Source organism: Vulpes lagopus, chromosome 10, assembly GCF_018345385.1.
Source record: "Vulpes lagopus strain Blue_001 chromosome 10, ASM1834538v1, whole genome shotgun sequence".
Lineage (NCBI taxonomy): Eukaryota > Metazoa > Chordata > Mammalia > Carnivora > Canidae > Vulpes > Vulpes lagopus.
The window spans coordinates 85,379,138-85,405,979 of record NC_054833.1 but is presented as its reverse complement, the minus strand read 5'-3'; the positions used below and the strand labels follow the sequence as shown (position 1 = coordinate 85,405,979).

The window sequence follows — 26,842 nt, the reverse complement described above, 5'->3', positions numbered from 1 at the left end:
CTAGCTGGATTGTGTTTTGAGAGGTATTTGTCTTATGGATACTAGATCTGTTTCAGGTATATGGTTTGCACATATGCTCTCCCACTCTGTAGTGTCTTTTTCACCCTTTTGGATGAGACTTTCACAGAGAAAATTATAAAATCTTATAATTTTATAAAATACATAATTATATAAAATATATAATTTTATAAAATCTTAATCAATTTATCATTTTTTCCCTTTTATGGATCGTGCTTTCGGTGGCAAGTCAAAGAGCTGTCAGCTGAGTCTCACATCGTGAATAACTTCATTTTTTTTCTTTTTCTAAAGCCTTCCTAGTTTTACATTTTACATGTAATTATGTGACCAATTTCGAGTTAATTTTGTATTAGGTACAAGACTTAACACTGAGATTCTTGTTTGTTTGCTTGCTCTTGGCTTTGAATGTCCCATTGTTCCAGCACAATTTGTTGAAAAGGCTACCCTTTCTCCACTGAATTAACACCTTTAACCAAAATCAGCTGGGCATATTTGTGGGAGTCCGCCTGTAGATTCTCTGCTCTGTTTCGTTGATAATCTATCCCTCCATCAATGTGACACAGTCTTGATATGACAGCTACATAATAAGTCTGGTCATCAGACTGATGCCTCTCATTTTATTACCTTATCAAAACTGTTTTAGGGAGTCCCTGGGGGAGGGATCCGGGGTTGGGTCTCTGCCTTTGGCTCAGGTCATGATCCCAGAGTCCTGGGATGGAGTGTCACATCAGGCTCCCTGTGGGGAGCCTGCTTCTCCCTCTGCCTATGTCTCCGCCCCCACCATGAATAAATAAATACAATCTTTATGAAACAAAAAACTATTTTAGTATTTCTAGGTCCTTTATTTTAGAATAATCTTACCTGTGCAAATATTTTGCTGGGATATTGATAAAAATTATGTTAACCTCCTATATCAGTTTGAGAAGTGACTTCCTTCCTTAAGTATTCCCGTCCATGAATATGGTATGACTTTCCATCACTTAGACCTCCTTTCATCTCCTCCATCCGCACCCTGTTGCTCTGAGCATGTGAGTCATCAGCATAACACTACTTGTTAGGTTTACATTGAAATATTTCATTTTGGGGGTGACTGTTAATGGCACTGCATTTTTTATTTCAGTGTCCACATGTTCATTACTAACAGAGGAAGATACAATTCATATTTATACATTTATTGTATCCTCCAACCTCCCTGAACTCATTCATTAGTTCGAGGAGTTTTTTTTTTTAAATAAATTAATTTTTATTGGTGTTCAATTTACCAACATACGAGGAGTTTTTTTTTTTAATGGATTATATAAGATTTTCTATGTCGACAATCATCTGCAAATAAGGACAGTTCTATTTCTTCCCTTTTGTATGTCTTTTATTGCTTTTTCTTCCTCTGTCACACTGGCTAGGACTTCCAGCACTATGCTGAATCAGAGTGAGGAGAGGAAACACCCCCGGCTGTTCCTCATCTCAAGGGGAAAAGCTTCCAGTTTCTCAGCACTAAGCGTGAACTTAGTTGTAGGCTTTTGTATATGTTCTTTATCAAGCTGAGGAAGTGCCCCTCTATTTCCTGACTTTCTGACATGCCTTCTCATGGATAGGTTTGAATTTATCAAATGCAGAGGATCCTATGATATTCTTTAGCCTTTCATTTGATAGATTACCGTGATTGATCCTCAAATACAGAACCATTCCGACATCCACGGAGCAAACCTCACTTGGCCACGATATAAGCTTCTTTTTATATTTTTATATATTGTTGAATTTTGTGTGCTAATATTTTGCTACGGATTTTTTTTTTTTTTTGTCAGCAGCCAAGTTCTGATGCGGCGTGTTCCATCATTTCTTATTTAGACTCTCAATTGTGTGAACACAGCAAGTTTCCTTCTGCAGGAGGAGTTTTGTTTTAAAAACTGTTCTTTTCACCTGGAGTTGGAGCTCCTGATCTAAGTGCTTTGGTACCCACTGGTCCTCAAAATGCCCAACGCACACATAGGCACAGACACAGGCACACACGCACACACGCATGCGCACATATACACACATACACACCCCCATATCTGCAAGAATATTTGTAAGTGTCTTCATTGGAACCAGACGTTGGCAATTCACCATCTCTCCTCCTCCCACGAGCCCAGGGTGGCACAGACTCTCAGCATCGTGTCGGTGCTAAGTGCTGAGTGCAGGGCAGAGGATGAAGGCCCTGCCCTCAGCACAGGTCTGGTGTATGTGCATTGTCAGAGAAGCCACTGGGACGTCTGTCACCCCAGGGTGTGTTGCTTGGTTCCAGCAGGGTGCTGGCTCCAGGGCACACTGGGACAGAACCCTAGAACCATCCCTCTAGGAGGTCAGCTCTCCCGTCTGGAAGGTAGCCTGGCTTCTGTCTTGCTCTTTATTTGCTGATCTTACCCCTCCACTGACTGTCCCCTGGCCTCCAAGACTCCGTTATAAGTGAGCAGGCTTTGTCACTCCGTGTAACAATCCAGGGTGGGAGCTACTGAAGAGCACCATGCTCACTGGCCGGCTCTCTCTCGCTTGAGATCTCCGGCCTCTTCAGCTGCTGCCCCAACCCTGGTGCGACGTTCTCCCCCAGCACTGGCACAGCCAGGCCCAGATCTGGCACTCCGCAGATGTCCACTGTCAAATGGGGAGGAGAGCCAGCCAGCCTGGCCCTTCTCAGGGCTCATACCTACGAGAACCAGTGCCCAAGCTAGATATGGGTGGGGCAGCGGGGGTTGGCAGGCTCTAAAACATTTACTTTTCTCATGTCTGTGCTTCCCCAGGAAACTGTCCGATATGACAATCGGCAGCCCCATGAGGCTACCAAGCACCCTAAAGGTGGCTCATGTTACATTTCTATTGGATAGTGCTGGTCTCCCCGATGCTAACAGTATCTTTATCCTCACACATATTCTAGAGGAGAAACCCACTCACTTCTGGATCTGCAGGGCACCTGCTCACGGTCAGCCACCCCCCCCCCAGGCATGCAAGGATTGAGCAGTGAGTGAAAAGTGTGGATGAAATGAATGAAATCCGAGATCAGAGCATCTTCTCTATGTTACAAAGACATCTAAAGTGGACATGTGTGATTAAATAGAGTCGCCATGCTGCTGTGCCTGACACCCCAGGACTTATTTATTTTATAACTGCAAGTCTGTTCCTTTTGATCCCCTTCACCTCTTTTGCCCATGCCCTCACCCCCATCCCAGCACCCACCAGTCTGCTGCCTGCTTTGCATATCTGAAAGTTGCTAAGAGAGCAGATCTTTTAAGATTTTGTTTATTTATTCATGAGAGACACATGCATAGAGGCAGAGACATAGGTAGAGGGAGAAGCAGGCTCCCTGTGGGGGGCCCGATGTGGGACTTGATTCCAGGACCCCAGGATCAGGACCTGAGCCCAATCCAAGGCAGACACTCAACCACTGAGCCACCCAGGAATCCCTACGAGACCAGACCTTAAAAATTCCTATCACAAGAAAAAAAAACATTCTGTAACTGTGTGATGGGATGGATGCTAACTAGACTCACCATGGCCACCATCTCACAATATACGAATACTTAATCCCTATGCTAGACACTTGAATCTAATATAATGTCATAGGTCAATTATACCTCAACGTTCATAAAAAAGCAGACATGTTTTATCGGAGTCCAGTGCAAATTCTGTAGCTCACATTCAGGACAGGAGCCAAAGTGCCAGAGACTTGTACACATCACTGCCTGTCCTCAGGACCTACCAACCTACCTACCTGCCCACCTGTGGACTCACATACTGACCAGAACCTTCTTTTTCAGCCAAGCTCTGTCTCGATTTAACATTCCCTAGTCCCCAGTAAGGGTATGAACTGTCCCAGTCCCTGAGAAAGCCAAAGGGAAGGGAAGACTCTGCAGTTGTAAGGCTAATAGCTTGCATTTGGCCCCAAGCCCACCCTCACCCCGTATCTCCTTCTCTGGTGATGCCTTTTCCCCTCAATCCCATTGGCATACCTGTGCCACCACCTTTCATGTTCTCCTCCCATCTATACCCATTCTTCCTCCCAGACACTTAAAAATCATATATTTTCACTCCTACTGAACTGTTAATAACTGAAAGAGCTCAATAGAACTGTTTTTGCTAGACATGTCTGCATTCCAATGCAATGGAATCTTACAGCAAAGGAAAGAATCTCTAATGGTGGAACCCTGAGCCTCAGTAAGTCAGGTGGAAGAAGTAGTCTATCTATTTGGGGCAGGACAGGGCCTAAACACACAGTGGACCTGGCTGTGAATTCTTTTCCTAAGCTTCAGTGTGGAGTTAAGGACGAGTAACCACAGGGCGAGACTAGATGAAGCCAGGGCACTGAGCCAGGCAGACACATTTACTCATGCACACACATCTCCTGAGCACTTGCTGTGTGCCACACACTCTTCTCACGAGCTCCTGAAGAATAAGACTCAGTCCTTGCCCTCATGAGCCCATACTGCAGAGACCAGGACTCCTCTTTGGTGTAACACGGGTTTCTGGTGGACACACCCACCCCCTCAGTCTCCACTGAGACTACAAGGTCCAGATGCTGCCCTTTCCAGAGGCCCCTGAGGCTGTCACAGGCCCAAGCATGGATTCCCTGGGGAGGGCAGGAGACCAGGCTTCAGCAGCCACATGGCCCAGGCAAGTGCCCACACGGGACTGGAAATGGTGGGAGGGCAGAGCTGCAGCAGGCCCTGCCACGCCAGCCCTCCTTGGCTGGCCACCCAAGAGAAAGTGCAACAAATGGCAGACGTCCCAGTGAGTGGACAGAGTAAGCACAGTGAATGGCAGGCTGTAAGGCTAAGGCACAGATGGGACCAGCATGGCTGCCACCAACCTTTTCTTGGAGGGGTGGGGGGCGGGGGTGAAGAAATAAAGTGGCACCCTTCTGCAGAGCACACGCAGGGGATGGAAATGCAAATACGAGCCCCAGCTCCTCCCCGCCAACACCAAGTCCCCTTAGTCTAGCCGCAGGACCCTGGCCTCTGCCAACATGCGACTCTCAACGTGCCGCCCCTGCCCTGGGCTCTCTTTCGGCCACGTCGGAGATACTGATAAGGCTGAAGACCCCCACAGAGGAATGCTGGGTTTCTGAATTGTCACTGGCCCTGGGGCCCTTGCCAAAGAGAAGAGGAGGCCCAGCACAGCTCCCCAGGTCACTTCTCCGCACCTGCCAGGTGCCCCAATTAACTCAGCCCGTGCAGAGGTTGCTGGGAGATACCTAGGCAGCTGCCCCCACCCCAGCAGCAGAAGGGAATGAATCCCACACCATCTTCTGGAAGGGGCTTCGGGGACTCGGCATTGAAGAAATATCCTACACTTTCTCGTTGATTGCCGGAGTACAGGGCACTGCCCCCAGTGAGGGGGTCTCCTCCAGACAGCCAGATCTGCTCCAGCCCTGATGTGCTCAGAGAGCGGGGGTACCCCACACCAGGGCCCCCGAAGCTCTGACATGGGCACACGGCAGCCTCTGACTTTCTATTACCTGAGAGTTCATCTGAGTTATGTAACTGCCACTCCCCACTCGGCAGCCTTATGACTCACCGACTCCTGTGAATTCCTGGAAGGGGGTCTTAGAGAAAGAATGTCGGTGGGCCCCATGGCCTGTCTGTTCCAGCTCCAGTGAGCCCGGCTCCTGCTCCCCCTCGAGTCTGACTGGCATCGGGCAAGAGGAACCCTCTCGAGCCAGACTTCAAACATGAAAATCTAGATCAAGGATATATTTGGCTTTCCAAGCTAATCTTTACATCCAATTTGGTCTCTACTGACTTGTAGCCCTTTGAAGAAAACTTGGCAACCACGCATATGGAAAGCAGATGACTCTTACGTAACCCCAGACAGGAGCCCCTGGGCTCTGGAAGGCTGGGCAGTCACGGGTGGGTCGGGGTTTGCTGTTTACCCACTTCATCGTGACCTAGGGGGCAGCTTTTATCCACACGGCTGGGCAGCAGAGTTTTCCCACTAGAGGCCCAGGGAAATAAAGGCGTCAGGGAGCACACCCAGCCCGTTCGTGCCAGATATCTTGATAGTGCCCGGGGCCAGTGGGCTGGGGGGTGCCGAGGCCGGGCGGGGCTGCCACCACTCCCACTGACACCTGAACGACCCCAGCTAAGAGGATGCAGGATGCGGTGGGGAAGTGGGCTGTTCCCCCTCTGGAAGTGCAGAGACAGACATCTCAGGGAGGCATGGAGCTGTCTCCGCTCGGAGCTGGCTTGCCCTGCTCCCTACTTATCACCCTCTTGGACGCACAGAAGGAAAGGAAGCAGTTGATTACAATAAATCAGCAGAAGGGACGGACTAGGAGGAGCCTGCCGGCCCCTCCTCCGTGTGGATGCTGGATCCCCAGGGTGGGCGTGGCATGAGGGGAGGGGGACGCACCCCAGTGGTGGAAAGGTTTGAGCTGCCTCTCAGAATGGCCATTTATTTCAGCATCACTCTCCCTGATGAGCATCCCAGCCGCTGACACTCGGTGGATTCCGGCTGCAATCAATTTGGTAGCAGCAGCTGTAAATGGGCACGAGCCAGGATTCACCAGGAGGGCCATGTCTGTGGACAGAGCGTCTGACTCCGTCCGTCCTCTTAAAGGCTCTGCACAGCCCCAGCTCCTGGACTTTAGAGGCGGGGAGGGTGACAGGCCACCCGCTGGGTCCATATGGTGAGGCCCAAGCATGGTACCGCGTGCACGGCCAGAGCTCGGGGGACTTGCAAAGCACCCCACAAGAAGAGAGAGCCACAGCACTCAGTTACACACCCACCCCCACGCAGACACGCACACCCAGGGCCCTGGGGCGGGAGAACATGCAGAGCAGCCCCGAGGAGCACTGCCGGGAAGAAGCCGTGACGGTGGCTGGCCGAGGCCCGCCCCAGGACACCTAGCAAATGCTCCCAGCCCCTGACAAAGCTGCGGGCGCTGTGGGCTGCAGCCCCAGAGGCCACTCACCACCACGACGAGGCAGCCAAACTCGTTGCTGCGTGCTGAGTAAGCACCCCTCCACGCTGGGCTCGGTGCTCGTTTATGTCTGAGCTCCAGAGCAGCTGGTCAAGCTCCTGGCTGCCTTCAAGAGATACCTTTATCCGTGCTCAGTGCTTTGATACAACTACCGCCAAAAAGGCACGAAAACAGCTCAATAAGACTCAATCTGTTTCTGCCTCGTGAGAAGAAAAGGCTCCATGCACAGCTCCGGTCAAACGCAGAAGCAGAAAAACCAAGCCCAGACTTCATCTCAGGAGCCTGAGCACAGAGCTTCGGACTCAGGTGATGCCCAGGCTGCCCCCTCTCACCTGGGCTCCCGGTCAGGAACTGCCTGACACAACCAGGTTGGAAGCCTGGCAGCAAGATGCCCAGTGCTCACCTGGAGGGCCAGGTGAGCTTGTAAGCAAAGGTGACAGGTTTTTATCGAGGAAGAAGTGCATGTCCAGGTCTCGAGTAAGCAGTCCTGGCTTTGTTACTGTTATTACTACCCTTGCCTGGTGTGATGGGGAAACAACACTGACCCTCCTGGCAAGGCACCTCTGCTGGCCAGGGGATGGCTCTCCCAGGCATGACGGAGCTCTCTCCTGTCAGTCTCCTAGATGGGTGACAGCTCGTCCTTACAGGCACACTTACAGAAAATCTCTTGTGCTAACACTGAAGGAAAAAAAAAAACCCACAAAAGGTCAAACTTCAAAATCACCAACAGAACTATTTCCTACAGCAAAATCCCAAGGAGATCTCACTTGGGGATGCTTTAGAGGAACTGTTTTAGTGAATTTTGAACCAGCACAGAGGTTTCCTTCCATGGTATTTACTCTTCTCTTCCCCTTATCAAAATATACTAATCTTTCAATCTAGCAACTTAGTAATAATGGGAAAAAAAAAAAAAAAAAAGCACACATAACTTCCCAGCAGTCAGTCAGCAGCCAGGCGGCCAGAAAGTAGCTCAGGAAGCATCTGGGAGCCAGAGGGGCCCCCAGAGCCAAGGCTGGGGCCCGGGGTGGTCCTTCCTGAGGCCCTGCGGGGCTGGCTGAGACTTGAGAGGCGGATGGCAGGGCACCTGCAAGGGTCACCAGGCACGGCTGCCCCGCTCCATTTTGTCCGTGTTCCAGAACAGGGAGCCTAAACGTTATCTAGTCCAAGCACACGGTATCGATTCAGGCCAGCCAGTACCCAACAGGATCCGCTTCGCCATTAACCCTTTAAAGCCCACACTGGCAAACAAGACCAGCCACCAGGAGAAGGAATGCCGCTTTCCAGAAAAAGGCGGATAATAACATCTGACAATTTTCGCTAGATGTTTTAAGAGCAGTCTTTCCCCCGGGGTGGGGGTGGTCTCGTAAACCAAGGGTAGCTGGAGAAGGCTCGGGGCGCTCCGACCTCTCCCGATTTCTCAAAATCAGGACGCGCACTCGATCCTCCCTCCTGCTCGCTCCCCCCAGCTCCGATGGGGCGACGGTGGGGGCGGCTCGGGCGGCCTTTCCTCCCCAGCGCGGGAGCGCAGTGCATCCCAGTGGACAAACTCGAGAACCGCACCGCTTTCTCCGCCTCCGCCTCCGTCGTCCCCTGCTTTGGGTTGCAACCCGGGACCCAAAACGCGCACCAGCTCCGAGAAGCCCCCGGCAGGCCGGCGGGCGACGGTGCGGAGGCAGCCGCCGGGCCAAGGAGACGCCAGTGCCCTCCCGGGCCGCAGGCCGCCCGCCCGCCGCCCGGCCCCAAAGCCCGACTTCCACAGCAAGCGGGCAAAGTTTGCGGAGAAGGGTCTTCGCGCGTACCCCTGCCGCGAGTCCCGGGCGCGCCCTCCGGGGTCCAGGGGCCCTGGAGCCCCGACCCCGACGAGCCCCGGGGCGTGCCCGCGGGCGTCTGCGCGTGTGGGTGGGTGGGGGGTGCCCGCCCGCCCGCGCTCCCCCGAGCCCCAGCGTCGCTCGCCCCAGCTGCCCGCCAGCTGTGCGCGCCCGTCGGGCCCGGAGGTCACCGGCAAACAGCTGGATCGGCAGCTGGGCGCCCAGGCGGCCCCTGCTCAGCCCTGGGGCCCCGGGGAAGGGGGAGAGAGGGCGGAGTGGCTGTTGGGTTCTGGTTTCCTCCAACTCCTCCTGCCAGGCTCTCTCGCCGGGAGCCGGGAGCCGGGAGCCGGGAGCCGGGGGAGCTCTAGCTTTCTCCGGCAGCCCTGGCCCCCGCCCCGGGTCCACGGCTCGGCGGGCCCCGGGGAGGAGGCGCGCCGGGGCGGCAGGCCAGGACACTGCGCTGCTGGCGCCTGGAGCCGCGGGCTCGCCCCAGCCAGCCCGGCTGCGCGGGGAGCTGGGGCGCGCGCCCCTGGCCGGACCCGGACGCACGCAGCCGGGAGAGCCGGCCGCTCCCTGCGGGGTCGCGGAGCTCTGAGCTCAGGGCTGGCACCGCGGCCCGGCCGGGCTCCCGAGACCCCCTCCGGCCGCCGGCGGGGAGCGGGGCGCGGGGCGCGGGGCGCGGGAGCGGGGAGCGGGGCGCGGGGAGCGGGGAGGGGGTCCCCTGTGTGCAACGCCGACAAGAGCGCTGCTCCAGCCCAGCCCGGCCCGGCCCGGCACCCACGCACCCACGCACCCACACGCACCCCGGCGCTGGCCGGGTGGCTCACCTGAGTCCTAAAAGCTGTTGAATCCACATGGTCACGTTTCGGGGAGCCGAGCCTCAGACCTCGCTCGCCCCGGCCATCTGCGCGGCGCCCGCGCCCGCTCGCTTCCGTCCCGCGGCGCCGGTCTCCGGCTGTCCGTCCGCCGCCGCCCGCCGCCCGCCGCCCGCCGCCCGCCGCCCGCCGGCCGCGGGGCGCAGAGCGAGTCAGAGCGCGGCCGCGCGGGGCTCCATGCCGGCCGGCGCGCCGCCGCCGTTGGGGCGCATGGCTCAGGCGGGGCGGCCCGCGGGGGCGCACATCCTCCAGCCGGGGCGCGGGGCTCGCCGCCCCTCCGGGGGCGAGCGGGCGAAGGCGGCAGCGAGGCGGGGCGCCCACGGCCGGCCCGGGAGGGGCGCGCTCCGGCGCTGCGGCCGCGCGGGGAGAGTCGGCGGGGACGCGGCGTCGCCTCCGGGGCGGCGGGGAGGGAGGCCGGGCGGCGCCGAGGGCGCGTGTCTCGCAGCGCCGCGCCCGCCTGCGGTCCGAGCCCCGCGCCGAGGGGGCGGCGCGGCCCGGGGTGCGGGCGGCGGGACGCGGCGGGACGCGGCGGGACGCGGCGGGACGCGGGGCCCCGCGCGGGCCAGGTCAGGGGGCTCCCGGGGGGGCGCGCCGCGGGCCGGCGCCGCTCGAGCTGGCCGGGGGCTCCGTCTGAGCGCTCGCTCTGCAGACGGCCGCGGCGCCGGGGGCGGCGGGAGGCGGGAGGCGGGAGGCGGGAGGCGGGAGGCGGGAGGCGGGCGCGGGGGGGCGCGGGGCGAGGGCGCCGTGCAGCGCGGGGCGTGGGGACGCGCGGCGGCGGCGCGGCGCCGAGGAGGCGCGCGGGGATCCCGGGGCCCCGCCGCCCGCGCCCACCGCGCCCGCCGCAGAGCCGCCCGCCCGCTCGGCCGCCTCCCTCCGCGCGTCTGCCTCCCGGCGCGCTCGCCCCCGCCTCCCCGAGCGGGTCCCAACTCCGCCCGCCCGGCCCGGCTCACGTCACCCGCCTTCCCCGCCCCTCGAACTGGAGCCCGAGCCCCCTGCCCGGCGCCGGCTGCCGCTCGCCGCCGCGCCCCGCCCCGCCCCGCCCCGCCGCGCCGCGCCCCGCCCCGCCCCGCCCCGCCGCGCTGTGCTCGGCCCCGCGACACCCCGGGCGGGGGCCCCGGCCGCCCCTTCCCCGTCCCCGTCCCCGTCCCCATCCCCATCCCCATCCCCATCCCCGGCCCCGGCCTCGTCCCAGTCCCCACCTTGGGAGCGGCTCGAGACAGGCCGCGGGCTCGGATTGGACCGCCGGGCGCCGCCGGATGGCGTTGCCACGGTAACCGGATGGCCTGCGGAGCGGTTCGGGGTTCCGACCCGTTTACGGGTGCGCCGGGTGGACCCGGAGAGCTGATGTGGGGAGGGGGCGTCCCCGAGGGGGCGCTGCCAGGGGGCGTCTGGAGCCAGAGGCTTCGCGGAAAGTTTCCTCCGGCGCAGCTGAAGCGCGGGGTCCGCGGCCCGCGGTCCTCTCTTCCCGCCTCCCGGCCCCCGCCTCCCGGCCCCCGCCTTGGGCCCCTGCGCTCCAGCTCAGAGCTTAGCACCTTGTATCGCATCCCAGCCCCGACCCCAACCTCCACGCTCCGGCAACCCCCCCCCCCCCGCCGGATCCCGCAGCCCCCCGGGGTGGGGCGGGGGGGAGCAGCAGGCAGCAGCCGCTGCTGGCCAGGCCCTCGCTCCGGGAGGAGCCGCTGACTTCAGGGTCCTCGGCCTCCCAGGTTCTCTGCCGCAGCGGGTATCGTGGCCCCCCTACCCCATCCCAGAACCTGTCCCTGCCTTCCCCGGGTGAGGCTCTATTTGCAGGACAGCGGCCCCGGGACGAAGGGCCTCCTTTCCGGCCTCTCACTGAGAGGAGTGACCTACGGTGAACTGCTCCTCCGAAGGCCGGCCCTGCTCTGCCACCTGGGAAACGTCCCACAAAGCCCAGCTGTCCCCTTGGGGCCCCCGAGGCAGGTGCAGAATCACAGGCCTCAGAGGCCGCCTAGCACAGCTCTTCTGCAGCAAGCCTGCAACCGGGGTCCGGGAGTGGAAGGAAGGTCATTAACTCACTCCAGACCTGAGCCATCCAGCGGCCTCCCTTAGCCCAGCTCTGGAATCACCTGCTCTTGTGAGGTCAGCAGAGACCCCACTTGGCTGGTCAAGCCTCCCTGAGAAGGGGCAGTTGGTGGCGGGGCAGGTCCAGGCCCTGCATGGCCAGGACTTGGACTCCCAGGCAGGGCCTTCATCCCTGGGCATCAGGTCCTGGAGAGCCATAGGACTCTGCTCCACCCAGACAGAAGATGCGGGTGACCTGCGTCCCCACCACGATCCCCAACGACAAAGGCAGCAGGCAAGGAAGCACAGTGGCAAGAACCAAGCTTTGCCAGGAGCAGACCAGCCAGTGCTGTTCACCATTGAGGGGTCCTGGGTGCCTGGTTGAACTTCTCTGATCCTGTTTCCTTCTCTGTAAAATGGATTTCATGTTCGGTTCCACACAGACTTTTGTGGGGAGTAAATGAGGTGGCCTCGCACACAGTGTCACTCTTAGGGTTCAAAGAAGCACCAGGCTGCATCAGCACTTTGCCTGCCTGGCCGTTCCTGGGTGGTCTTCCCCCGGACCCCTCTGTCTGAGGAGTTTGGGGGAACAGATCCCACTAAAGGCTGGGCTCAGGATAGTCAGGGGAGAAGGGGGTGCCCACAGTGCTGCCACCTAGCGGGACGAAGTGGGGGGTGCTGCGGCAGGGAGGCCCTTGCAGGAGCCGGCACAGCCAGGAGTGAGGCCCCCAGGGGTGAGGGCAAGTCCTGGCCCTTCTGTTCCAGGGACCCCGTCAGTGGCTGTGTGCAAACCCACAGACCTCGTCTCAGAATGTTTACAAATGCATGCCCTGAAATGCACCAGGAAGAATCATTAGGAAGTCAATTATATAGCAATGCGTTATCAAATTTTTAAAACAAATTTTTGAAACAGCAATGTGAGTTCTTTAATATTAGGCCCAGTAATGAATGAGTGGATCAAAACACACCACGCTGTAGGAGATACGTGGCAATGGTAGTTTGGGACATCCGAAATGTCCATGATGTGAGTGGAGAGGGGATGCCTGCAGGTTCCCGGTTTGAGAGCAGGTCACAGGAGCCTGCTGCCTTCACTTGTAATGGAAGGAAATGCTGGATTTCCTTTGGAATTTGTGAGAATAAACATATCAGTTTTTTCCCACCCATATATAAAGGCCCATTGGGTTCTACCCACATACCTTGGGGCTCCCTGGACCTCGGGCATGAACCCCTGGATAGATAGGAATGTGTGTCCTGAAAACAACAGAGCGAGGGAGCATAACTAGCGGGGGACGTCAGGATCTAAAGTACACAGTGGTTGTTCACCTTGTTCACCAGGTGAGTGCAGGGCTCTTAAATCTCTGGGCCAGCAGGCTGCCCTTCCCACACCTGGACAGTAGCATATCAGTAAGAACTGGGCATACAAGTTCCCCTCTTCCTCCGGGCACCGATATCTACAGCATAAGTCCCTCCAATAAAGCACCCACCTGGTATCCTGTTGGTTTTTATATTTTTCTCTTGATGAAAACATTATCGTTTTTTACATGCTGTAAAACAATAAAACCAGGACCTGTATGTCACCGTTACTGTAACTGACTTCCTGTACTTTGAGGACATCTCATATTTCTGACCTTTTCATTTTCCTCCTCTCTTGGGAACTGGGAGGGTGGGTGCATGGCATCCCACACCCCACACACAGACTGTCACTCCCGCACACACAGGCCTCCCAGCTTCAGCAGGTGCAGAAGGGTGGTTTCTAGAGGCACCCGCTGTGGAAAGCTCTCCCAGCGCCCTCCCACCTCTGCTTGCTACCCCCTACTCAGGGGCTAGCTGCGCCCTGAAACCCTAGAATCAGCGGGCATCACACGGGTCCCTCTGAGCCCCCTTCGCCTCTGCCCTGCCCTATTTTCCCAACAAAGGAGTCCGAGGACCCCCCTGCAGGTGGTCCTCTTTGAAACTCTCTTAGGCCATTTACCTAATGGCCTTCCCAGAGTCGACTATTTTTAAAACCCATCCAAAGCCAAATTGAGCTGCCATTGTTCATTTTTCTCCCAAGGAGGTAAATGTGTCTTAAGCATGACATTTGATTAAGTAGCTAAGTTTGTGATTTTAAATGGAAAGAAAAATGCTGATTAAAATTATAAGTTTCTTTAAAGCATTCACACTACTGTCTTCTCTGCCCCCTGCCTTAGTGGCTCCCCCACACAAGAAAACTTGCCTCTGGTGGGGTGGGGGCAGGGATGAACTCCAATCACTCTGCCTTGGGCTGGGGTTAAGTGCCCAGATTTTGGAATTCCTCCCTGGTCTTCTGAGCTGCTTCCTAGGTGAGGCTGGCACGGAGTTGCCCACTCCAGCTGAGCACAAGAGTAAGGCTGCCTTGTCAAGGGCCAGAAAAGAGACTCCCCCAGACAAAATGACTCCCGGGATGGTTAGCCCAGCCCAGGGCCAGCAACAGAAAATGCCAGGTCCCTACTGTCCATTCAAACACACTTGTGTATCAGAAAGAGGCAAAGTTGCTCCCGTCACTTGTTCTAAGCAAGTGATGGACTCTGAAGGCAGGTGGAAAAAAGGACTGCCTAAAAATTTGAGCTGGCCTGGGATGTAGGAAAAAAAAGCCCATTTTAAGGCTTTTAGGGATTCACTGTGATGACAGTTTTGCTTCTTCTTTTTGGATGGGCAAGGATGATGAGAAAGAGGATGAATTTGCATTGCAAAGTAAAGTGACAATTGAACACCTTCCCTTGGCAGTGTGGACAGTCTGGAGGTTTGAAGCCTGGAGCTGGAGAGATGAGAAAGTCCAGAGGTGGGCGGAGGCACGCAAAGCCAGGCAGCGGCTGGGGTGTCCCCAGGGGAGAGGCCACAGGGCCCACCTAAGTCCTTACATTTTCTCGTCACTGTGGCTGAAACCAAAGTCTGAGGGTTTTGTCCTGTGTCATGGTTCTGCTCCAAAGCAGTTGTGCTTGTGTTAAAGGCACGTCGGTGAGTGATGATGGACTCTGCAGTGGGACCGGGGAGAGGACAGTGGCCAGCGAAGCCAGAGGATGTGAGGAAAAACCCCCTTCCTCTCCCATACTTCGGAAAACGCTGGGCCTTGGGAGGTAGAGGAAGGGGGTACTGGGCTTCACAAAATACTCAGGATGGAGCTCATGTGGATATTAAAAGAAAAGAGGGGAGAGGAGATCAGGGACATGGGAGATCAGACCCTTGGGTGCTATGGGGGATGAGTCTCTTGCTGGCATCCAAAGGTCTGACACCTGCTAGTAGGAGGATGAGAGGTTGAGTTCATCCCATTGAATGAGCTCTGAGCATGTACAGAAAGGACCGGTGAGGGAGGCTCCCTGGACAGAAGCATGCCTGGCTGGAGAAGCTCCTCAAGTGGGGATGACCTCACAGGGAAGGAAGTCTGATCTCGGAGCAGTTGCTGCTACTGACTGGTCTCAAGCAGGAAAGGCAAAGCTGGGTGCCAGTGCATCCCCCACTATTGATGTCCCTTCCACATTGATTCATAAGCCACATCAGTCAGCTTAGACTAGATTATGCTGTATCAACAGACAACCCCCAGAGCTGTGGCTGAACTCAACAAAGGTCAATGTCTTGTTCTTGCTCACAACCACCAACGGTTGCCATCAGCTTTGCCGCACGTTGTCTTCATTCTGGGACCCAACCTGAAGGAGCTACCCTTATCTGAACATCCCCAGTCACATAACACAGGGCATGGAGTCATGCTGGAAGCTCACAGTGGCCCTTAAAGCTTCTGCAGGGAAAGAACACGTGTCACTTCTGTGCACATTTCGCTGGCCAAAGTAAGTAACATGGCCAAGCTGATATTAGAGGATGATGAAGCATAAATCTCACACAGGGAGGGACAGACGACACTCTGGATACTCATACAGTCTACTAAACTCACCAGTAGATGTCAATGGTTCAAGAAGATAGTTTCTATTTCAACTTCACTGAGCCCCTAAACTCTGCAATGCCAGAATCTGTTCAAAGGAAGGAGCATGTTTTCTGGGAGGCATGCTGAGTTTGTATATCTTTTCTACCTCCAGATTCCAGAGTGATAGACTCTAAAGTCCTTCCAGCCTCGACTTTGAAGGAGGGGAGGACTCTGGACCTGAACCAAGAGTAATGCTGGAAAAAACAGACACACTTGCTGACTATAGTTGGGTGGTGGGGGTGATTTGCTTACCCCTAGCTATAGCCACGGTCAGACAATGCATCTTTAGGGGCTCTGCTTCTATCTAGAGGGCAGAGCTCTGAGTAGTCAAGAAAAATCATCATCATCATCATGAGCATCATCATCACCATCATTGCCATCATCATCACCACCCTCATCACCATCATCACATCATCCCCCTCATCACGATCACCTTCACCATCATCATAGTCACCTTCATCATCACCATATGAGCACCATTATCACCATCATTATCACCACCATCATCACCATCATCCCCTTCATCACCATCTCCGTCATCATCATCAGAGTCACCTTCATCGTTATCATAGTCACCATCGTCATCTCCATCATCACCACCACCATCACCAACATCATCACCACCACCATCATCATCATCCCCATCATCATCATTACCTTCATCATCATCATAGTCACCATCATCATACCCATCATCACCACCGTCATCACCATCACCACCATCACCACCGTCATCACTATCATCACCATCATCATCACTATAATTATCAGCTTTAAGAGTTTTATTGGTGCTCAGGATCTACCGAGAGATACTTTCTTTTTTTTTAATTTTTATTTATTTATGATAGTCACACACAGAGAGAGAGAGAGAGAGAGAATGAGGCAGAGACACAGGCAGAGGGAGAAGCAGGCTCCATGCACCGGGAGCCCGACGTGGGATTCGATCCCGGGTCTCCAGGATCACGCCCTGGGCCAAAGGCAGGTGCCAAACCGCTGCGCCACCCAGGGATCCCCAAGAGATACTTTCTTAGCACACCCAAAAGCTCTGACCCTTCAATGGCCACCCGTTTTTGACCTGTGATCATCATAGCCCGTCTTCCCCAAGCAGCAGCTCATGTGACGTCAAGGCTGCTCACAGCCAATCCAGAGAGTAATCAAGCAGAAAAGCCACTTCCTGTAACGATGCCTTGTCCAAGCTGTTATTCTCAGGCTTGAAGAGGCTTCCGGAACATGCCAAGGAGGGAGGAAGACGTGTCACTTATTGAGTGCCCTGATGCAGAGCAAATACCCAGCTGGCTTGTTACAGTGTGGCCTGAAATTCACCCCAGCCTATAAGCATCAGCCACCATGATGAATTTTACATTTCTAATCTCATTTAACCACCACAACAACGCAGAGAGGTTAATAATATCATCCTAGGTGGACCTAACATTTAAAATATTAAGCACTGTGCAGCTTGAGCACTGGAACGGAGGCCGGCTGTGACCACAGAGCCAAGCAGGCATTATGGGTGAGGGGATGAAGCTATATGGGGTGGTGCTGAGAAAGTTCAGGGGCTGTTTCCAACTGGCATGTAGACATTTCAATATTGTAATAGTGTAGTATTTGGGCATGCTGCCTGGATATCAAGCCTGCTCACATAGGTATGCACATAGAAGTAGTTCAGAGAGGATTGTCCAAGATCACCCAGCAGGGAGGGGATGGCTCTGTGATCCAGCCCCAGCCAATCAAAGCCAGGGTTCTATCCAGTGTACCACATGGGGGACACTTCAGGCAAAATCACTTCTCCCCCATGTTCGCCCCCACTTCTGAATATGTCAAAAACAGAACCCCTGATAGGTTGCAATATTCAAAGACTACCAGTCGCTACCTTGGGTCATTACATTCTTTTTTTTTTTAATAAATTAATTTTTATTGGTGTTCAATTTACCAACATACAGAAAAACACCCAGTGCTCATCCCGTCAAGTGTCCCCCTCGGTGCCCGTCACCCATTCCCCCCCACCCCCCGCCCTCCTCCCCTTCCACCACCCCTAGTTCGTTTCCCAGAGTTAGGAGTCTTCATGTTCTGTCTCCCTTCCTGATATTTCATTCTTAAATACAGTATAGCTGGTCCCTGAATCTCACCTTTGAAACTGTGCTTATATGAAATGGTCAATTTTGTTTAGCCTTCCAGGGAGCGTGCCTACAGTGACATGCTGCTGGCCACCCAATATCCATTCTCCCCTTCATCCTTACCAACAAAACTTATGGGTGTGTGTGTGTGTGTGTGTGTGTGTGTGTGTGTGTGTGACAAATGTGCCAGGCCAAAAATGCATCTAGCTCAGCCTTTCTTTGTACCTGGGGTGGCCCATGACACAGTCCTGGCCAGTTACACGCAGACAGGCATTGCTTGATGGGACTTCCCACAAAATTCTCTGGGAGAGTGCTGACCCATTAGCCCACAACTTTTATTTTCCTTCTTCTCCTCGTTCCTGCCTGGAATGCAGATGGGATGCAGGAGATGCAGCAGCCATATTGTCAACCTGAAGTGACAGGTATGTGGGTTGAAGCTACAACCCAAGAATGCCAGAGTGAATGGATGGAAACAGTCTGGGTCTCTGAGGTGTCATAGACATCCGTACAAACTGGTCTACAGACTTTCTAGCAGGCAAGAACAACAAATCAGTTGTAGCTCAAGCTACAGTTCATTCTAGATTTCTGTAACTTTTGGGCAAATGTAATGGAGCAGGTCAGTGCTTCCCTGCAAGGCTGGGAATACCTGAACACAGACTGAGCTTCTTGTCAATTGTCTGGGGAGGAATTTTACTACCCCCACTAAATATCCTAGCCAAAAAGGAGGGACAGAAATCTGGAAGCTAAACAGAGACACACCACGTGGGTTTCACGTCACCCACTGCACATCCTGAGCCCGGCCTACCTCACCAATGCCTAACAGGCATCTCTGGCTGAGTTCTGACCTGGGGTGGGGATGGGATGGAGCTATGGATTCCTTCTCGGCTTTTTGTTCCCAGGTTTCAGAAGGCTTTGCTGAGGGAGCAGGCAAATGCTGAGTCTCCTGGGAGATGGTGATTCCTGGCTCTGGGCTTGATGTCTGGTGCTCCTGAGCTCTCCTTTGTTGCAGGAGCCAACAGAAGGCCCTGGAGAAGGCAGCACAGATCTGCCGTGTCTGGAGCAGGTGTTTAAAAGCTGAATCAGGCCCACGACTTCCCAAATGAGGAGTTTCATTTCTCCCGGCTATATAAAGCGAGGGTAGCAATCCAGGATCTCTTTTCGTGGAGCAACTGTACTAGAATACCTCCCCCCACCACCCCCGGCAGCCCCTCCCACTCACCCACCGCAGAGATCTGCAAAATCAGCGCGGACACTTGTATCCAACTAGAGGAAGCCTATGGTAGCCAGAACAACACTGTGTGTGTGTGTGTGTGTGTGTGTGTGTGTGTGTGTGTGTGTGTTTAAGGAACAAGGAATTCAGGTCTTGCCTCCACCACTCATCAGCTGCATGATGTCAGACCAGTTACATCACTTCCCATACTGGTTCTCACATCTTGAAAGTGGAACATAAAGGGGCAACCTGCCTCGGAAGATTAAATTTGATGAGCTACGGAACGCTCCTCCGTGTTAGGCACACATGGTTGCCATTATTAGGAAGAGGCCCATGGTCAGCATCAACGACTTATTAACCTTTTCTTCCTGCAATGAGCATTTATTGTGCAGGGTCCCATGTGCCAGTTGCACCTTCTTAAATGCACCTAATCTCTGTGCTCATAGGATTTACAGCTCAGGGTGGAATTCAGACGATAAACGGATACAGGAGATACAAATGCATTATTGTCCATTGACACCCTTCCGAAGGCCACCAGCTGGATACTGCCTGGTCCTCAGCCCACCCGCCTTCTTAGCTCTGTCTGCTTTCAGGAGCTACAGCGTGTAGCTATATTCCTAGACTTTCTTCCTGCAGGAACCTATGATCCTGTGAATTGCTGTGGAGGGATCGTGTCCAGGTCTCACAAGAGAGTCAGCAGAATAATACTGTTGGAAAGCAGGTGCTACGTCCATGCGTGTCCAGGAGCGTGATACCGTACCCGACAGGAATGGAGTGCCCACCTACTGCCGATGAGAATCTGCTAAGTGCTGCAGGGGGGTGTCAATCCACCTGTGCCCTGAGAGCTCGGTAGGGAGAGGATGACGCATGCACATTTGGGTCAGCTTCCGTTCAGGCAGAGTGCCCAGCATCTTAGGGTCATTCTTAAATTCATCCACTCACTTAGCCAGAATGTGTTCTGTGACTGCTGAATCAGGCAAGTGAGGCGTCTGCTCAGGAGGCTCACTATTTCATTCCAGCGAGTTCCAGAAAACGTAGACTGGACAAACATCCCTTTGGAACCTGGACTTGGGATTAGGGGCTTGTGCGATTGCACATTTGCCATGCCCAGATTCCTGGGTCAAATCTCCAGCCCTGAACATCCAGGAGTGATACTTGTTAAACTCTCTGATTGGGGCATCTGCTATTAAAGGTTGTTTGGAAATGGGGAGATGGGCACCTATTCTCATCTGCACAGTATTAAAGAGCGTGAGCACCAATCTAGGGGAGGTGGGTGTTGCAGAGGGAGGCTCTCAGCAAGTAGGGTGACCCTATGTCCCAGTCTCCCTGGGGCTGCTGTCCTGTAGTAACTGTCTACCATGCCCCATCTCCCCTCAAAGTGTCCCAGTTTGGACTGTGTATTTTGTGCTGACCTGATCAACCAAGCACTCCCACATCAAAAGCTACCGGGCATTGGGAAAGCCCACCTGGGGACTATAAACCAGCAGGGTCTTAAGAATGAGAAGCAAAGGTCTACATGGAAACTTGCACATGCCTATATATGGCAGCATGATTCACAATAGCCAAAAGGTGGACGTAATCCCAATGTCCATCAACAGGCAAGTGCATAAACAAGCGTAGTCCATCCACACAGTGGAGAAGTACTTGGTCATAAAAAGAAATGAAGCTCTGACACACACACTACAGCAGAGATGAACACATTATGCTAGAGAAAGAAGCCACGTACTGTTTATTGATGTAAACTCTCCAGAACAATTTCTTTTGGGAATGATGAAAATCTTCTAAAATTGACCATGGTGATGGTTGCATATATCTGTGGATATTCCAAAAAAACCACTGAATTGTACATGTTAAATGGCTGAAATATTTGGTGTGGGTACTATATCTTGATAAAGCTGTTATACGTTAACTCTACTGGAATTAAAATTAAAAACTTAATAAAAAATCATGCATGGGTGAAATAGCCATCCAAAGTAAGATAATCCAATAGATTTTAATTTAATATGGGGCAAAAGGCATGGATATGGAATTTCTCATTGCAACTAAACTTTAGGAAATGACCACTTGTCAAATGTTAGCGGACAATCAAACGAGAAGCCCACGATCGTCTGAAAAGGCAATGTCCTGACTACATATATGTCTGAGGCCAGATTTTCTTCATATACTTTAACCAAAGCAACTATGAAGCTGAATAAGGACACAGATACGAGAATCCAGATGTCTTATGCAATTTATTTTTAATTTGGAAACATTATTCTTAGTAAAAAAATGTTCTTTACATCAACAACATTTTTTTAAGGAGAAAGGAGATGGAGACTCAGTGGCAAGCTACTGGCCTTGGCTAAAGATTGGCATAGTATGATCACTGAACTTGCACAGCTATTCACGTATTCGTTTATTCCTTCAGAAAATCAATGAATGCCCACTCTCTGCCAGAGTGATGAGGAAGATGTTTATAACTGTATTAATTCTAGCTAATATTATAAACTAGTTACCATGTGTCAAGTGCTCTCTGGATTTGAGCTATTTATCCCCCACAGCAGCGCTGCAGTATGAGAATATTATCAGCCCAGGAGAGAGCCCAGGATACGTTCTAGGTATGAGGCATGGCCCTCTGCCACTGTTGCTCATGCCCAGATCCTCTCTGGGAGGCTTGGAGAGGTGGGTATGTGTGTCAGTGGCTGTCTCGTCCTTAGCAGGGTATGGATTAGGCATGCAGGGGATGTTTGTGATCATCGATACAGGGGAACATTGGCCCCCTCCCCAGCCTTCCAGATGGGACTTCCAGTGCAAATAATTCAGTTCTGGGGGCAAAGTTAGAAAATCCACTTGGCTGCCCACCTTGCTCGTGTCCTGACTCATTTGCTTTGCACCTGCCTATTACCTGGTTGGCCTATTGGGTAGGGCTACCCAGTGGTTAGAGAGTCAGCTGCCAGACCCGGATCTTGGCAGACAAGCCACCTAGCAGCAGTAAGGCTTCAGGCCAGTGACATCACCCCACATCCTCACCTGCAAAATTGGGATAATGGGTGCATCTGCCTCACAATTGTTGGGAGCTGCTAGGGACTAAATGCTTGTGCTCCCCAAATTCGAATGTTGGAGCCCTATTCCCTAAAGTGTGATGGTATTTAGAGGTGGGGCCTTTGAGAGATGATTAGCATTGGATGAGGTGATGAGGGTGTCCCACAAGGATAAAAGAGACCCCAGAGCTCATGCTCTCTGCAGTGCAAGGGCCCAGCGAGAAGCCAGGAAGAGGGTTCTTGCCAGGAACAGAGCCCTGGACTCTCAGCTCCGAAGCTGTGAGAGTGACAGGTCTGTCGTCTAAGCCCCCAGGGTGGTATCTGCTGCAGGAGTCGGAGCCCCCAGGACAGGCCCTCAGGGAGCCCACGCAGCCGTCCTCGGGTGCTCTCTGCTCCTCCAGTTGTCTCTTGCAGATTCAGAACCCGGCCAGCATGGGGCACTGAATTCTGAAATGCACAGAGTGAAGGGCCATCCTGCCTGTTCCATTCAAACCTTTCCCCCACGACGGGCGTGCCTAAGTGAGGTTCCTGGATGGAGACCATATCCCACCGCAGGAGGCTCTGTTCCTATGCTTTTGGCCGAGATGTCCCTTGTTTTTCTGCAGCTCCACAGGGATGGCTCACTGATGTGAGCCTCTTGTGATGTCTGTCACCGCGCAGCCTGCCTAGCAGGCAGCTCCCTGTGCTCCCGGGGTGGGGAGGGGAGCAGACATCAGGGACAGGAGGGTAATGTGGCCAATGACGATTCCCCTGGCAAGGGGTCCACTTCTCCCCTCATCCCACCCCAGGTAGTGGGGGGCTCCAACGACTCAAATGACTGTATCCAGGGGCCAGCAGCGTAGGATGGACATGTGACCCTGAGCTGCTATGGAAATTGTCTTGGATTCTAACACACTGAAGTCCCCAGTGGTCCCAGAGGCTCATGTGTGCCATTAATGCATTTTTGCCAGATCTTCAAAAAGTCCAAGGCAGGGAAGAGAAAGCTCAAGGTGAGAGCATTAATTTTCCAAAGCCCTACTTCTTACATGAGCCACTTTCCTGGGCCTGATAGGATTCCGACTTCTAGGAAGGGCATGGCACAGGGTTTGAGCATGAAGTCAGAGAGCACTAATTAGCCCTCCCTAACTTCAAAAATAAAATCACCATGCAGTATGATGATCGTGATTATTGTTCCCATTACTACCACCACTCCAATCACTGGTGCTCCAGCCCTTTCATCCCAGAATTTCAAAGTAGAATGCTTTATAAGGAGATGGCTATTCATTTGCACAATGAGAAGCATCTTTTGAAAATGGAGCTTTCAGACTCTTGATGGAAAAAAAAAAAAAACCCTTCTGATTTCTACCCAGCATGATTAATAGGATGACAGAGTCCCTGAGAATGGATGTGTCTGGTAAGTGGGGCCCAGGCACTGATGTCAGAGGCAAAAGGTCCCCACTCGCTGCAGGACGGGGGACCTTGGGTGTCTAAGCTTCTGAAATTCTCTGCAGCCAACTCTGTGTTCTTCACACCCACCCCTTCCCTGGAGCCACGGCATCCGTCGAAGGTCAAGGCACACCAGATCCATGTTGCAAAGGAGAGACACAGCGATGGTGTGGCTCTGGCCAGACTGCTTGGGTTCCAGCTTGGGCTTTGCTCATGAAATTTCAGTTGTGCTTCCTTGGGCAAGTCACTTAACCTGTCTGTGCTTCTGTAAAATGAAGTTAATTAACACTAGTTTCTATCCCTTGGGAGTTCTGCATACTGTATAGGTCCAGCCTATAGGTAGTGTTTGACATAAAGCAGGTACTCGCTATGTTATGGTGACATGGATGATGCTACTTCCTAACTAAAATTCAACAGTGGCTTCCTGCTGTTCCGATACAAGACACACGTGGCTCTTTAGGGCCAGGGCCTCTTTCCCCTCCTGCACTGCTTGCCCCACCTCCCACCTGGCCCATCCCTGCCACTGCCCGCACTGCCCCACTTGTCCTTAGGCCTCTCTACTGGCCCGTGGTCCCTGTAGGAGAGTTCCTGCACCTTGTGCTGGTGTTCCTTGGCCAACTCGCCCTGGTCCTGGAGGATTCACTTCATACGTGTCCCCTCCTCTGGAACATTTCTCCAACCTCCCTGTGAGATGAGATGTCCCACCTCTGTGTGCCCATGGGTCCTCTTCTTAGACATAACACTTTCTCTTCCATCTTCCTGCATCCCCATCATCATCATCACCATCACCATCATCTGCTGTTCCTCCCGCTGGTCCACTCTTTCCTCCAGGGTAGAACTTGAACTGTGATCTTAGTAGCTGGTCCATGCAGATGCCCTTCCCAGCTCTGCCAGGAATAGACAAGCCTCACCATGGAGTTTGGTGTTCACAAACACCTCTTGGGAAGCTCTTTCCCTTTCATAGGGTGTCTCAGGGGTCATGGAGAGATGGCATGGAAGAGCCCCTTGAGGCCTGGCTCCTTGAGGGTGCTGAGTGCTGGTGGTGTACTGGATGCCTGGATGGATGAGCAGGGATGTAAGCGGTTGGCTAGGTGTTCAGGGGGAAGTGCAGGTCATCCGTGCAAAGGCTGGGGGAAGGCTACTTCCATCTCCTCTGTCTTGCAGGAAAGGTCCCCTGGGGCACCTGGCAGACCCACTCTCCTGTGTCATCATAAAACCTTCTGACACATTTAATGGAAGTCATTTCTAGGGAGGTCCCCAATGAGCAGACATCTCCTTTCATTGTTGTTAAAGATCATAAATGGCAAATGCGTCCTGGAAGCATATAGCACACAGGGATTTTGCTAAACGCCAGGCTTTTGACTGCTCTTTGGGAGTAACTGGCTGAGGACAAGACGCTGGTTTAGCCAGGAAGGGAAGGCAGATAGGGGTTGCTTGCAGACAGGATCTCCACGCGGCTCTGCCTCTCTGACTCCGGTATTGTACAAGCACGCAAATTCTCATAAATTGCCTTTATGTGCCCAAGGAAGATTATGCTATTTTGGGCTCTGGAGACTTTTAAAAACAAATGAAAAGCAAAGCACAATAGCTCAGGATGTGTGACTCACTCTAGAGGAAAGCAAGCCCACCTTCTAGGAGAAGAGAGACTAAAAGTATAGAGAAACGGGGTCCCTGTGGGAGGACAGGCCATGGGGGCTTGGCCCCGGAGAAGTAGTGGAGACATCTGCTCATTGTGAACTAACACCATCATCTGCACTGGTGTCCACACTTCCCTCCCAACTCCGGGTCATGCGGGTGACTAATGAGCAATGATGTAGGACCTTCTGGAAACTGAGGGATGGTTGATGGGATGGTGGGAGGTGGTGGCACCCCTAAACTCTCCAGTGCAGATGGAATGCTGGGAGACCTGAGTTCTGCTTGGTGTCTTCCTGCTACAAGGGTGTGAGAGGGGGTCAGGCACCCCAAAGCCAGAGCCCTTCCTAGAGTTCCAGGTAATCTGTGTCTCAGATTCCCAGCTAAAATAGCATCCCATGGGTGGTGGGACTGCCAGAGAGGGGATGTAGCTCTGTGTTCCATGTCATGGGGACAAGGTGGGAGAACCAACCTCCATGACAGATCACAGCCTAGCTTCTCCCTGGGACCACCTGTCCACACTTCTCAGAAGCAGTGCTGGGCATGTCCAGCCTCCAGGGTGTGACCTGCCAGCCCCTAGGTCGGTACCCTGGGTGGGTGCTCTGCATCTACCCAGCTGCGTGGAGTAAAGTCTCAGCCCTCCCTGGGGTCCATCTCTACATTCCCTCTGAACCTTCTCAAGAAGCTCAATGTCAGGGACTCAGCAAGCACCCCTGGAACCATTTATTCATGGATCTGGATGGCCCCCAACTATGTGTCCACACTTAGTAGGACCTGGGAGTGCACCAGTGCCCCCAGGAGACATCTAGTTGGGTGTGGGGGTGGGAGGCAGACAGTCAGTGATGGAAGATAATGCAAAGGTACCTTATAGACATAGATGGTCAGGTGAGAGATGGTCCCCACAATGTCCCCATGTCCTGACCCCCAGAACTCAGGAATATATGACCTTACACGGCCAAGGGACTTTGCAGAGGTGCTTAGTATGGCCCTGGATCATCAGTCGGGCCCCATGTCATCAAAGAGGCCCTCCTGAGAGAGAGACTGGGGGTCAGAACCAAAGATAGATTGGAAGATGTTTCCCTGATGGCTGTGAGGAGCATGGATGGGTCCACCAACCAAAGAAGCCAGCAACCTCTGGAAACTGGAAAGACAAGACAAATTTCTCTCTGGAGCTTCCAGAGGGCATGCAGTCCTGCTGACGCCTTCAATTCAGGACTTCTGGCCTCTAGAACTGCAAGATAGTAAGTCTGTGCTGCTAAGTCCCTAGTCTGTGGGCTTTGACTAGAGCAGCAACTGGAAACTAATAACCTCCCCACCCCACCCCCCCAAAAAAAGTCCATGAGTGAGGGACTGGGATCAGAAGGATGAGCTCATGGCTGCTTCAGGCAGGAGACCGGATGGGTGAGGAGGGGTCAGCCCAGCACTGCTGAGGCTGGAGGCAGAGTCTCCTGCCAGTGGAGGCAGCAAGCACCAGGGTGGGTGGGCAGATGAGCATATGGCTGTGCAACCAGAGGTCATGGCTGGAGTGCTGGTCTCCACGCCCTGCCCCGGTTCAGCCTCCTGTCCAGCCCCAGACAGTCTCACGACTCCTGCCCACAACCTGGTCACCAGACTACAGACTATTTCTCTGAGTGTCCTGAAATGTTGTCTCCTGGTTTCAGGGGGTCTTTTAGAGAGGGTGTGGGCTGGCCGTGGCAGGGGCTCCCATGGAGTCTGGAGCCGTAAAGAATTTAGTCCTGCCCTGAGAGTGGTCTGGCCCTTGCTCTTGGCTTCTGAGAGGTGACATGTGTCGTCCTGATAAGAGGGCCTTTGTTTAAAGTGGGGCTGGCCACATC

At 53.8% G+C, this 26,842-nt stretch overlaps 1 protein-coding gene across 1 annotated transcript in view; it reads right to left on the bottom strand.

Annotated features, from left to right (window-relative positions):
* Positions 1-9,734, bottom strand: part of AJAP1 (adherens junctions associated protein 1) — a 115,620-nt gene extending 105,886 nt beyond the window's left edge. Inside the window, exon 1 of the mRNA XM_041769811.1 lies at positions 9,603-9,734. Coding sequence (XP_041625745.1) covers positions 9,603-9,631 — 29 coding nt within the window. The 5' untranslated portion in view covers positions 9,632-9,734. The remainder of the gene's footprint in view (positions 1-9,602) is intronic.
* Between the last annotated feature and the right edge of the window lie 17,108 nt (positions 9,735-26,842).